The sequence below is a fragment of the Tauraco erythrolophus genome, chromosome 21 (genome assembly GCF_009769465.1).
Source record: "Tauraco erythrolophus isolate bTauEry1 chromosome 21, bTauEry1.pri, whole genome shotgun sequence".
Classification (NCBI taxonomy): Eukaryota; Metazoa; Chordata; class Aves; order Musophagiformes; family Musophagidae; genus Tauraco; species Tauraco erythrolophus.
In genome coordinates, this window is record NC_141485.1 from 11788354 (window position 1) to 11803369 (window position 15016).

General features: G+C 44.0%; 1 protein-coding gene across 7 annotated transcripts in view; it reads right to left on the reverse strand.

Annotated features, from left to right (window-relative positions):
- Positions 1-15016, reverse strand: part of CUX1 (cut like homeobox 1) — a 358862-nt gene that overhangs the window by 215293 nt on the left and 128553 nt on the right. For all 7 annotated transcript variants that reach the window (XM_086624375.1, XM_086624373.1, XM_086624374.1 and 4 more), the window contains one exon: positions 11818-11896. In XM_086624375.1, the coding sequence (XP_086480501.1) occupies positions 11818-11896 (79 nt within the window). The remainder of the gene's footprint in view (positions 1-11817; positions 11897-15016) is intronic.

Here is a 15016-nt window from a genome sequence, read left to right on the forward strand (position 1 = left end):
TAAACCTTTAGTCAAATTTGCAATCCCTGAGAAGCTTTATGTACAAAATGAAAACGCTTGCAATCTCATAATTATTCATCAGGACATGTATATTTAATTTAGCTCTATTAAAGGTTAATGTTCAAGTAGCAAAACAGTGGCAGAACAAACAAAATGTAAAAACAGTCTCTGTGCATTAAACTTCAAACTTTACTAGAGCCTGTTTGAAGGACTAATGGCCTGCAGCCACTAAATACTGCTTAAGGACATGTAAAAAAAAAACCTACTGCTGAAGCACCTCTTAGACTTAATTTTTATAAACTGCATTAAAGAAAACTAATCACTGCATGACAACAAAATGATCGAGACGTTTTGGGCAGAGAGACAAATACTTCGTTTCTCATGGCAAGCCCCAACATGCTCTTTAATCTCAAAAAACCTAAACTTCTGTGATTTCTGAAGTATTTATAAACACCAATTAATCTGAAACAAGTATAAACCTTACAGTCAGAACAACTTTTTTTCTTACCTGAGTGGATTTAAAAATAAATACAAATACTCTCCTTTTCCCAACGTATGCATGCATGAAAAAGCATACCTTTTTATATAACCAGACTTACTATGTTTCATGTCATTTAACAGGAGGTCACTGAATTTTTAAAGGAGCAATGGACCAAAACTTTCGATTCATTACACAAACAACACGCATACACATTAAAAAAAAAAAAAATCAAGTGGTACTAGCTTATGGAGAGAGGCAAAGAAGGAAATGCCTCTTCTGTAACCTGTAAAACAGAAAATCATCTCACTTAACACTTAAATGTGGAGAACTCATCACAAATTATTCTCTTGGTTTGAATCTTCTCTAGCTTCCAAAAGCTGGGAATCCCTGCTAGGCACAAGATAAATAAGAAATGAGAAAATTGCTAAAAGTAATCTACTCATCCAGAACTTTAAAAGAAGTTTAGCAAGATCATTATTGCCCAAGAGTAAACCGAGATGTCTATTTTTATACTGAATTTAGTGTATTTTTTTCGATCGTTCCCTATTCCGTTCTACTTTCCCACTCCACTTGTTGCATACTGTACCCACGCAGAAGCCCGTCGCACCACGTGTCTGCAGGCAGCCCAGCATGTCTGGCTGCGACCCCCGGCACGGCTGCCTCTGCCTCCGCACCACCGCGCGAGAAACAACAACTGCCACATTTCAGAACCCGCATCTGCAGAGCCTGTTCCTGCCTTTGCTTCCCAACAAATTCCCCTTTCGGGACCGTTTCACAAGCAGGTCCCTGAGCACGTCCCTGTGCTCACCACTGTGACACATCGCACTGGTCCCCTCGCCCAGGAGCTTCCATCCTCGTAAAGGAGGTGGATGGAGGTATCTCAGCGGACACAGGCATGAAAAAAATTAATGTCACAAACGTAACGCTATTTTTATAGCGGTTAATACTTCACACCAAACAAGCTCGTGCAAGAACACCTCTCAGACTACTCTCACACCACACACGTGCCCTGATGACAAATCTTTTTTGAACAGCGGCGCAAGAGAACCAATTTTTTTTTTTGCTGCTGCTGCTGCGTATGCATGTAAACTACATATTTTACAGACGATTTTAAAAAGACCGCAAGGATGGATCTCGCCAAAGCAGCACCTTACACGACTAGCCGGAGGCAGCACCTCACCACCCGCACCCCCACGCTGCTCAGACCAAAGCCAAGCTCGACCCAGGAGACAGAACAGGACCAGCTGAATTTCCAAAGTGGGCTTCGTTTAAAAAAACTCCAAACCATCCCTCCCTCGTTCTGCGAGCTGGAAAAAGACACAGATCTTAATAATTCAATCTAAGTGTTTACACAAAGAGCACTGTGGGTACCCTGCCCTCCCCTGTCATTAGGCAGAGATGAATGCACCCCCTTGTGCGCGCTGCTCGTGCAATGACATCACGCTCCTGCCTGCGTTACTTTTCGCCAGGGCACTCTAGGCTAATGTAATCATACGATTACATAATTAACCCAGCTGTCTCATTAAGAAAATCAACTGGAATTCAGGGCATAATTAGTCATACAGCAATTAGCATGCTGATGAGCAACTGATGAAAAGCTGTCTCCATACAGAGTATGCTGGGACCACCCTCGCTATTTGGGAGCGGGGGGAAGGAGCCCCGGCAGCTCCAGGAGAACAAGCTCGGTCTGGAAAGTCAAAGGTTTAAGCCCCTCGGCCGCGGTCCCTGCGCGAGGCCAGACGCCGCCGCCAGAACCGATCGCTTCCTCCCAGCCGCCGTTCGAACCGGGTCGCTGATACCGGGGGGAGGGGGGGTGGAGGGACGGGCCGTGGGAGGGAAGAAATTCGCCCAACGAAGTGGAAAAACTCCGTCGCTGCGTAAGCGCACGGCTCACGGCGCGCCGCGGCCGGCCGCCCTCGCTCCCCTGTCTGTGAGGGCCCCGCGGCTCGGCGCGAAGCTCCGGCGCGGCACGGCCCCTGCGGGCCGCGCCCGGCGCTGCCGCCGGCCGGGGGTGCCCGGCGCCCGGTGCCCGACCCCGCGGCGGCGGCGGCGAGCGGCAAGGCGCGGCCTGGATCGCGCGGGGCGGATCGGGAGGCAGCGCGGACCCGCGCCCCGCGGGGGCTGCGCTGAGGCGGCCGCTCGCCCCGGTCCCCGCCGGCCCGGCCGCAGCGGCTCGGGGCGCCGAGACCCGCGTCAGGCGCCGCCAAAGCGGCCGGCCCGGCCCGGCCCCGCCGCAAAGCGTTTCATCCGCTGTCTTAAAACGGAGCTCCTGGGGGGAGTTCTCCGAAACAAAGGGCTTTGGCCAAGCCCCCTCCTCCCTCTTCACAGGCCTGTAGCACCGAAAGGCCAAGAACGCTCGTTATGACCCAGCGCCGGAACTACAGGGGCGATGAATGTTTCATATCGCTGGAAAGGCGGTTCCGAAGGTTCGCATCTAAAAATAATCGGGGAAGGCAGTGCCTTTCTTCCAGCGACACCCTACTTGTGTTGCCCAAGCCACCCTGCAAGCAAAGCGCTCTGCCCAGCGCTCCCAAGGACGCCCGCGCAAAGTGGTCAGGCAGGGTAAAAATAATATCCTCGTCGCAACTTTATCGACGTAACGTAACTTTTTTTGAAGAAGCCAGAGGCTCAGCTCTGCTCTGTCACAGTACTGTCGTCCCAAAGTACAAGTCTGGACTTTGGGAATGCATTGCTGCTCAGCCCTTCCCCACGAGCGCTGCTTTCGGAGAAGGGGCTCTGGTTTCCAGGCAGGAAGAGCAGGAAGAAGCTCTATTAGCTTCTGACGCAGTTAAGTGCTTTCTTGGGAGGCTGCGTATCTGAAAATAACCTGAAAATGTGTTTTAGAAAAATAATAATTACATTGTAGCTTTTGAATATTCAAACACCTCACAGCATACTTAATTAATTCATTAATTATTCCCCAGGAATTTCAGGGGTGAATTGAAATAGCCTAGAGAGACTGAGACAAAGATTTCATGGAATAAATGATAGCTTTCCTCCTTTTCCCCTATGACTCTGGTAGCCCAGGGACAGAAGAGTTATAGCCGTAATTCCGTTTGAAACAAAGCTCATCATCTCTCCACTACTCCTCACTTCATAAAAAACATGAAAAGGTTCTTCCTTCAATCAAGAATTATACATATTTTCTTACTCCCCCATCCCACAGGACTGGGATCTCTCTCTTTCTTGTATTTTTCCCCATTTTTTTACAGTGTTCTCCTCACCCTCCTGCTGTCAGAGCATTTTGTAAGGGCTGTACCGGGGAATTCGAAGTGCCCACCAGAGGGTGAGGGGCTCTCATTTTCCTTACCAGCAAAAAAGCAGAATCCCAAATTCTGCCGACCTCTGAAAGCAGTAAAGCAGCAAAGCAATGCTGAAGCCACACCTCCAGATGGGAACGGGGGAAGTCACAGCAAACTGGTGCCTTTCCTCCCCGTTAATCACGACAAAAGTTCTCTGTGGCAGCACTCTCCAGTGCTTGCAGGGTGAAATGAAACAACGCAAGATGGTATAGAGCCGATTTGACCACAACTGTATAGATCCCTTTGCCAGAATGTGGTTCTTGGATCTTGTGGGCTGTTGTTTAAAAACATCCTTTATTTATCTACCAGTTCTAGAACAGTACTGTCAGAAAGATGCTCTGGCCCTGCCCCAGATTATGAGATGCATCTGTACCCTAGTATCCAAAAAACTCAAATAAGGCAGAGTAAATGATTGACTCCATGAACTGCGTTGCAGTTCCCTGTATTTTCAAAGGAGTTACCAAAATAAATCCTCAGGAAAGTTTTTAATATTAAAGTGAGGTATGGATAATGGGTGATACAATAGTTTATAGCACTATAACACGCCAGCTGAAAATGAACCTGATGAGTTACAAGAGAAGCCACTGTGACTGAAAATGTTCCAGTTTGATCGTTAATATTCCAGTAATGGCTGAAGACGTTGGAATTCACTGCTTGTGCATGGAGCTCAGTGCAAAGCAAAGACAGTTACAGAAAATCACTTGTACTCTAAGTTTCATTTCTCCTACTTTGAGATTATAAAAAGAAAAAAGAACCTTCCACTATGTTTGAAGGCATTTCTGCCACAAACATTCCTTCTTTCTCCTAAAAGCTTCTGAATAGACTTAGCACTAAACCCTCCGAAAGCTGGGGTTTGTTCTAATTCCAGTGCACATTCCTGCAACAGAGAAAGGGAAAGTCGGATATTCCCCATCACATCCACAGGCTGCCTCTTTTGCTCCAAACACGCAGCACTGCTCCAGTCACCAGGGTTCGGGCTGCTCTAACTCCACTCCCAAAGCAACAGCTTTCCAAGGGGCTGCAGTTACCACCTCCAGGTGAATGCACCCAGTGCCCGCAGGGATATCTTCTCTCTGATACGGCACATTTTCCTGCTTCTATTCATTGCATCCTTCCCTTATCTGCACCTCCCCTCTTCCTTCCGTGCCTCCAGCCTACCAAGTAAAATAGGGCTTGACAACCACACAATAAATTTTTTAAAGTGTATGCTTTAGGGATATTTCTTCCTTCGAATATTTATTCCAGCTTTTACAAAGGAATTTATCCAATTATTAATTCAACGAGAAAAACGAAAGAAAAAAGTATGTGATCAGATAAGCCCAATTTCAAGCCACATATTCAGGTAATAGAGCTATTTTTAGTTATTTTGACATCAGTTTCAAAGCAGAAGGATAAAGTGAATGAATACTAAAGACGAGAATTGGCCAGGACTTTGCGCTTCATCTGAAAATAACTGTGCAGTGCTGACGGCATGCCCTACCAGTGTGCACTCATCCAGTCCGGATCCCAAACTGCCCTTTATGCTGTGTCTCTTAATTCAAACCCCAGAGGGAAGGAGGCTGAAGCGATTATGAGCTACTTCTATGCTCCTCAGCGCTGGACTACCCGGAGGCTGGAGCAGCATCCCCGGCGATTCAGACCGTCCTGGGAAACGAAACGGTAGCAGCTGCTGACCCGACCAAAACGCTGCTCGAAATCTCCCGCCTGCAGCCTGGACCTCAAACCGTCCCTCTGGGCCCACCTCGGGCACGTCTTTGCGAAGGTTTGCAGAACAGGGGAAAACCACCAATGCCTACGATTCCTAATTTTTTACTGTACAGAATTCTCTTCCAGACCCAGTTTCCAGAACTAGGGCATTTTTTCATATGTTTATGCAGCTCTAGTTTTTTCACCTGGTTTAAACGTGCCGGTGAAGCGTCAAGGACTTTGTCTTCAGATGGGATACGATCACGAGCTACATCACTACATGCAGCCACAGGGGTTTGCCGCTTTTCGCTCTTTCAAGTATTAACTGTGCTCAATTTTCTGCTTAATTTTAACAGGTTTTGAAGTGTGTTTAGAAAGATACCCTACTGCTCTGTTTGAGGGGGTGTCTGCACTACTTCTGTTGTTCACGAGCAAGTTCATTTTGCTTCCTTTCCTCCTAAGACTACTCATTGTAATATTGTTTTCTTTTCCCTCTAAGGTTGAGAAAAGGCACCTTATGAATATTCATTTCACTCATCAACTTAGGGGCAGCAAAAATACAAGCCTTTTCATTTTACACCTCAGCCTTCATTTTATTTAAATATATTTGGAAAGGGGTGACCATTTTGACATATATTATTAACAAACCACGAACTGCTTAAAATTTTTCACGCTGTTTGTAACGATACCAAACGTTTCTCAAAAATTGTCTGTGCTGATCCATCTTGAACACCACAAACACAGGGTATGCTCTAAGTCAATCTTGCTCTTTAGACAAGAGTTTTGCTAAACAATTAACGATTAGTCTAATGAAGAGTGCTCCAAGTATTAACTTTTTTAAACTACGTTTTCAGTGTTCTAGTTTGGGATATGCTTAACACAGTCCCTTGGAGGGAACCTCTTTTCCTTCTCCCCTCTTTACGTCTCCTCTAAATTTACATTCAACCAGCTCTTCTCCACAGGCACGAAAGGCTGGGTGTGCTGTGTTGCAGTTTAAGTATATCGTGCAACTTCTGGGTCAGCTGGGTATGTAAAAGTCTCTACAGACTCTCTGTTATCAGGGCTGGCATTAACCTTTATGCCTTCTGCTTAACATTACTGTTTACCAAAAAAATCCAAACAAGCCACATAATGTATATAAATACAACAACTTCATACACATTTATCACCTTCAACATAAGCAGCAGATGATTTTTCTGAAAAAAAGGCCCAAACAAAACCAAACCTGGTTTTCTCTTGTATCACCTTTAACCTCAGAGCATTGATCAAATACGCTTTAAATGGAAGTCCTCTCTTAGCCCGAAGAGCCATACGTGTCTGCAGATTCGACTGTAAATAATCACAAGCCAAAGGCGATAGCAGTAGGCGCTGCATCTGTTAGCGTGGGCTCTGCAGTGAAAGAGTGATGCTCTCTCTATGGGCGACAAACAAATTCTCATTTCTGCCTTTAGAAGTAATTCCCTAACACTTATTTTGTGTTTAACTGATTACTTATTTTAAAAGAAGTTTGTGTTTCCTCAGCTAAATCATTCCCTGGAAAAAGAAAGCCCTATAGCAGGGTGGTTTTTGCAAGGCTGAGCTGTGATTATATGTAAACAAAACACTACATGTAATGATGGGTGTGTGGAAAACTCTCTGAACCAGCCTGCTCCTCCTTCAGACCCCTTAGTAAGATGCAGCCCCCGTGGCAGGGAGTGCAATTTATGACGACAAGGAGTAAGGGAAAGATAAAATTTCCACTTCAGCCATCTTTCATTGTTATTGCCTTTAATTGTTTCGACAGGGCACATTAAAATTAGGTTTTTTTTCTTTTCACTCTCGCTGTTATTTGGTACTTTCCTTAGATAGCGGGTCCTCTGAGCTAAAAACTACATCATGCACATTATACAGCACCAGACCACGGCAAATCTGATCAAACGGAGACCTGTGAAGAGTCTCCAATAAAAACACACATACATCCCCTTTTATGCTGTAGGAGTCATTTCGTTTCTTGATGAGAAAATTCCCATTAAGCAGAAACGAATACCATTTATGGCTCAACCCTAGAAGGCTGCACAGTCGCCACCAAACTGAGTGCTAATATTTTGTGTTAACCTACCTGATTCTCGAACGTGCCGAAAAAGCACAACGTTTTTTCTATTGTGCTCGTGCAGGTTATAACCAGACACAATACTGTGCCTGCAGTGGAAAGGCAGCACGGAGCAGCGAGGGAGGGCTGGGACCGTGCGGGCCGGGAGGCAGCGGGGGAGCACGGGGTGCGTGGGGTGCAGAGCACGAGCGGGGCTGGCCCTGCGGCACGCACAGCCCGGGCACACCAATTATACCTTGGAGCAAAGGGAGACGCGGGAAGGAGACGAGCGTTCAGGTCCTCCCCTTTGGTGGCAAGCTCTGAGCAGCATCACAAAAGATACGATCAGCTTTTCCAGGAAAACAGCCACTGAACCCAAATTCAGTTTGATTGCAGCCACATCGAGATAGCGGATTTTCTGTTTAAAGGCAGAATTGTTTCTTCTTTGCCTACACAAGCGCCGTGCTTAACAGAAGCAACGCTGAAACCCAGCAAACCCAACTGTGGCATTGTGCAGTAATTGCACGGTGATAAAGACACGGCATAAAGAGAAACTATTTAACCAGTTTACCCGGGTGCTGTCATCTGGCATTCACTCTGGGTCTGCACATTTTAACTATTACTTGAAAATTACAGTGAAGTTTTGTTTTTTAAAAAGGTAAGTAGTGAACACCGTTGCTTTTTAAAAGAAAAACATTTAATTTTTAGTATTTTTAAAGCTTAATATTTTTTTTTAAAGCTTTAGAAAAACATAATTACGAATATACTGTTTTTGCGAGGCAACACCGCTCCTCCAAACACTTACGCATCAGGGCTCCAATTTCACTTTCAGTGTTTGCAAGATTAAGACCCTAAAAGCCAAGGTTGCTAACATAATGCACTTATTTTATAAAACTAAAGAGAAAGAAATCTTGAACAGATGGAAAAAAGCTTCCTCAAAATACAGACCCGGCCTCCTTTTATTTCAAAATAAATATACGCACATTATTTTTAAAGGTAAGTTGTGACAACCTTGTTGATTAGTGCAATTCATGTGGCAGCGTTCACTTTTCTTTAGCTCTCTACTGCATACTGAAAAATAAGGCAATTAAATGAGAAAATTAATTCCATTAATTAAAAATGTTCAGTCTCAAGCAAGACAGAAGGATCTGACAGAGAACTACAGCTGTATAAACGTACCTAAACCAAAATGTTTTCCTTGACACGTGCTCTCCCTTTAGGAAGGATAATTTTGCAGCACAAACCAATGATAATGCTATTTTAACAGTATCACGAAGCTCAAGAGGGAGATGTGAAAAGGCCTGTTTTATCTTTTAAAGAGAAAACCTCTGATGTACATAGAAAAATTTATAAGTAAAATACCACCCTTCCCACAAATTCCTTACTGGTGAGCCTGAGTGAAAACTCTGGTCAAGTCGGAAAACAAAATCATTAAACGTAGCTGAATCCATAAAGCACCGTAGCTTGAGTTTCAATACAGATCATTTTATAGTAAAATTAAAATAGAAGCCCTTTTTAATTATATAAAGTGTGCATATTATTACTGAGGAGAGGAATACATGCCTTCCTCAAGAACCATAAAATTGGCTGCTGGGAATTAGACTTCAGCTGCAATTATTATATGGTCCTATAAAGGATATTGAAAGCCTGATAAAATTGCACCCTTGTCATGTAACAGTGATGCTTAATGCTAAATAACCACTCTGCAGCATTCCAGACATAGCTTCCTCAAAACATCACAGCTCCCTTCTCACACCAAAAAGAAAACACAGCAGGATTTTGGAGCTAAAAGTATACCTAAATATTTGAAATACCAAATGGACAGGTCAAAAGATATGTAGAGCCACAGAGAAAAACAACACGCGGTAAATGAATACTGATGGTCTTTTATAAAGCAAAGGCCTCCGTGGATACATACCCAACAGAAAAGGCCAGGCACCATCAGAAGGAAATTAAAAAATAGAATACAATGAGGCAAGCCCCTAACTGCATACGCCCAGCTCAGCCCCACCACGTCCTGACGAACACCAGTGCCACACATTCCTAATGGCCCTTTTCCTTTGCGTTGCAGTACGTGTTGTAAACAGTTGAGTATTTGTTAGGTCTGCACGCGGCTACAGGAGACTGTCCGGACTTCTTGAGAACCTGGAATTTGCTTTTTGCAACATCAGTACGCTCCTCACGTGCCTCTCAGGCCGCAGAGAGAGCATGGGACTAAAACCTGGAGATATTTCTAATCCCACAAACGCCGTCGCTCTCACAACTCGGCCAGGCTGAAATTTTTACATGTAGTAAGAATATCAAAGAAATATTTCTTTGACACATAACATGCGTGGGGCAAGGCTGGACAAGAAGAGATGGTGGAGTGTGGAAGAAGGGGTGTAAATTTTGCTCTTGCAAGCGAAGGAAAGGAGAAAATTCCTTCTCCTGCAAAGAAGTACTGCCGAAGCCCCTCAGCGCCCCTACAGCACGGGTGGGACCCGTCCCACCTTCTCCGTAAGGCTTCGGTCTCACTCTGCTCTTCAAACCCCAGCCCCTGTGACAACACCAGGCTTCAGAAAAAAGCCTCTGCACAAGAGTATGCGAAGGAGCCCACACAGCTCTTGTTTGACACGACTACTCGGTCGTGAAAAAGCCAGACCATCAGAAACCAAACCTGCTCGCCCTCCGAACTACGGCAGCGAGCCAGCACCCTGCGCCCTGCTAGCGGGCAGGCGGGGGGCTACAGCGTCCCTCCCCAGCACCGAATGGTGCACCTGCAGGCTGCAGGCACGCCGGGTATGTCCTCACGGAGGGGTTTCCTTTCCAAAACAGAGCTGCGAGAGCCCGTCCCATGCCCACGCTGCTCGTGCTAGCGCCAACTGCCCGCAGCCTCTCGGAGTCACCCGCCTCTTCCCACGGCACCAGCAGACGTGCCAAGGAAGACGTTCACCTACGGAACGTTACTAAGACCATGAGGTGTTACTAACACCCTGGAGGTGCTCAAGGCCAGGTTGGATGAGGCTTTGGGCAACCTGGTGTAGTGGAGGGTGTCCCTGCCCATGGCAGGGGGGTTGGAACTGGATGATCTTTGAGGTCCCTTCCAACCCAAACCATTCCATGATTCTATGATTCTATGAGCAGGAAACAAGCAAACGAAAACTCACAGAACATAGCTGATTAACCTAAAAATCAACATTTCTGAGGCAAATGGGGTCTAGGATGAGCACGGTAAGTCTCCCTGAATCTCTCTACATATGCTGCACTTAACACAGCAGGTACTGGCCACTGGGCACTACTCAACTATAAATGTGAAAGCATAAAAAAAATATATAGGTTACCTCTGACTGAGCATCTGAAAAACACTGACCTTTTAACCAGTTAAACTATAAACAAAACTTTAAAAAATCAATTTTTATTTAAAGCATGCACAAAATGTGCTCTTTAAAAGGTAAAGCAAGTAAAACCTAGGGTGCGCTTTGCAATGAGGCCTTAAAAGCCCTCACAAGTATTAATTGTACCTCAAATCCTCTCCTGAGGTAAGCATTTTGAATGTTACATATAATGTCAAAGTTTTATAACAGTATAAAATTATACACACACACACTGTCATATGCCAACGGCTCAGTCAGGCCAAGATTCCGAAGTGGACACTTGGACTTCCAACTCCCTCTCACCTTTGGGTATAGTTGCAAAAAGAAAAATCTGTTCAGACAGTGTTTTCTACCATTGAGGAAAACAAAACAAAAAAATCAACTCCCAAAACCTAAAGAGAAATGAACTGGAACCTTCTGATGCCAAACGTAAAGGAAAGTTTAAAACACATACAATAAAGCCATTTGAATAAAATTTATGATCACATTTACACTGAACAGAATTTAAATTTGGTAGCGATTTACTTTTCTGTAAGGCGCTTTTTTTTTTTTTTAAGGTCTGAAATTTTTCTTCTGTCCCTTAGAAGTACAAATATTGCTGCTTCTTGATCAACCTTCAAGATTTACCTTTTTTGTTAAAATGTCTGAACCCTCTAAAAACAAAAATATTGAGCATCACACAATCTTGTAATAATATAAAGTGATTCAGATAAACATTAAAATGTAAATGCAATGACAGTTTTAAGAGAAGTCATGAAATGTGCCTTAGTTATAGTTCTTTCCATTGGAAACAATACTGGACCGTATCCATTTCAGAATAAAACCATTGCTCGTATCTACGTTATCGAAGGTAGAAAAACTGCCCAGTAGCATTCACACAAATATAAGCCATCAGTTTTTTTCAAAATAAGGAAATCATTTGCTTACCTGGAACATCAATTAATCTCTTATAAACATTCAAGAAGGCTGCCTCTGCTTCTTTGCTTCTTTTACCCAATGCGTCAATCTAAAAGGGGTGATGAGAAAAGAAAGCTTTCAGACTGGTGCCAGTGCAACTCAAACTCCGAGCTACAAAAACAGAGGAATGTATTTCATATAAAATAGTTAAAACACGAGAAGGGAACCTGAGCCTCCTCGTGCAGCTCCTACAGAAGCAGCCTTGTAAGAACATTTCCGTACTGAATGCAATTTGAAGTCCTGTTTCAGCACAATAGCAAGCCTCAATATTTTTATGAACACTACTGTCTATTGTGATTCTTTACTTTAAATCTTTATTAGCAGCATGGCATTGGCCAGACAGGTTCTCTCCTCAGCAACTCTTTTCCTATAGCCCTTCCTAAGATCCAATACAACAAACGGGAACCGCACGTGCTTCTGATGTCGCGCTCTGCCCTCATCGTGGCAAATATATTTCTCTTTATTTCCACTAAGCCTATGAGAGGAGGGAAAGATGTACTCGTTGGGCACCCTGTGATAAACACCAAACAACCATTAATCTTCTACATGCAAACAAGTTTTCTAATAAAGTCCAGGCACAGACCCGTAGAATCTATACTGTCTTACACTCAAGAGCTCAAGCAGGCTCCTCTGACTGGCTCCTCTTTGCATTCTGTAAACACACAATACTCATCTTAGAAGCTGTCTGCCCAAATGAGGGAAAATACTACCTCACACAAAATGTTATTTTCCCTACATCTGTATCTTCATCTAAATCTTCATTTTACGAGGAAAGCTAGCTTTATGGCTCTGAGAATAGAATACTTAACTCCACAGCAACTTTTTTTTTTTGTAAACCTGTTTTCCTAATGTGCTAGAAAACAGAGGATTCACAATTAATAAATATTGACAAAAACAACCAAACTGACCCAAGATCAGGTCTATTGAATTAATACTCCAAAGCAGAAAGGTACAGAAAGGGAAACAGGAAAGCCTGACCCAGTTCTGGAGTGGCTTACCAAAATCAGGAAACTAAAAAGTACGGAGATTATCGTTCCCATATTTTAATAAAAAGCAAGGAAGGATCTGAAGAACTACGGATACAAAGGCCTGATATCAATTCTTCTGTGTATCTGAAAAGCAGTTAATATTATGAAACCATTTAAAGGTGTGTACGTCAACATGTACTAAAAAAGGAAGGTCCTGTCTGAAAAACGTCCTTGAATTCTTTCACTACATTATTGATTTAGATAAGGCAGAAACAATGGACAGAGTTTACTGTATCTGTATTTCAGGAAAATATCTGCTGGTTTATTTATGAGGGAGGGAGATTTGCAGAATTAGAAAGCGTGCTCCAAAGCCAGCCGGCTGCGGCGGGCGCAGGAAGCAGAGGGTGCCAGGGGAAGGAAGCGGGGCAGGGAGGGGGCAGATAAGCAGGCGGGCGCTGCGGGGTCACGTTTGGTGCCACTTCTGTTTGCTTGGTACGAAATGACTCCGCGAGGGAAGGGCTGGGGTGGGGGGACGCCTGCAACGTGGAGGATTAAATGGCGCAGGGAGCGCAGGAACGCGCGTGACGCCTATAGATTAGTCGATGGCTGGTAAGTGACTCGTACGGACCATCATGGAGAGGATTAAGGCCAGAAAACCAAAGGACAAGGACAATTGTAGAAATTACGCAGAAGCACAACGCACAAACCAAGAAAAGGCTGGAGGGGAGGGGTCAAGGAGGAAAATAAGGACACCGAAAGCATCTGCACGGCGTTTGGCAGCGGCAGTGAAATGCTGAGAGATACGGCGAGAGGTGGTGACGAGACAAGTCACTGCAACACAACGCAAGGCTGTACTTAGAGAAACAAACCAAAGTCCTAGTTTGCTCATATCCCCTCCAAATCTGGATTAATTTACGTAACTTAGCAGAGGTGTAGCGTAACTGAAACCTGACCTATTTGCAATTTATGCTTACCAATTGTTTTGAAAAAAGGAAGGTGCTGGGAAGGACAGGCAAGAAGCAGAGGCCAAAACGCTGCAGGACGTGGAGAGCAGACATAAATTCTCAAGAAATGCTGGCCATACTTGTCTTTTAGAGTTTACTAAGAAAGGCTACGGAAAGGCACTGGAATCTCACAGGGCATGTGACGTGCGGGAGAGCGAGGGATTGATGGTTGTGAATAACCCATTTATTAATTTGAATTCAAGCAATCACAGATGGACTGATGCTCATTAGGGAATGAGAACATAAGTAATTCGGTTAGAACATTTTCACACAAAGAGTATTTGAAATTAGAATATGGAACAAACTGCCAAAGGCAGAGAGGCACTGGGTAGAGTAAATCAATGCTTGGGAGCATCAGACGCCGTTTGTGAACGAGCGAGGAAGGAGGGGGCAGCCAGCAGAAAGACTTTTGCAGTTGAGATATTCCACGGGTACATCAAGACTGACTTGGAAGGCCAAAGCACACCATATGTTAGACTTCTGGACTTCAACGTTGCCACGTACAATTTTCTCTCGCTGCTGCTCTGCACAGTGCAGCCAAATTTAAATGACTATTATTAAATACAATTAGCATTACAGAGCTCATTCTGCACCGTATTTTGAAAAATTCATTTGCCCCTTTACGAAAGCCAAAGCATTTAAAATGCTTGCATTTCTGTGAAGTAACAGGATGGATTTGTTTTCCTACTACAGTTTTTTCACATATTAATAAAGGGCATTTGTACTTTTGTTCTCTCTAAGTATTACAAAAGGTATGGCTTATTCACTCCTCACCAGTTATATAGTGATTGAAATAAAAGCAGAATTGAAACAACATCTTCCAAGGAGATCAGAGACTTTCTGATGGAAGCAGTTTGTAAATCACAGGAACTTTCACACCTTCCACCCCCCTCCCAGTTCAGAACCAGAATTCCAAACAATCCCACCAGGCAGAAAGATTTTTTTAATGTTTTAGTTGTTAAAAAAAATAAAGAATCAATCAATCAGTCTGGTTTAAATTTCTACTAAAAATGAGCACTGCTACTATTTTACCTTAAAATAAAACCTAGAAAAAGCACCAAGACAACTTTAACTGGAACGAAAAAATAATTAAGTACACCAGCTTCCAGCTGCGCAAGGAAATAAGGAAATATGGGATGAAAAAGACATCCAAATAGCAAAACATAAATGAAGTCCAGAAACAGAGGAAACAGAGCA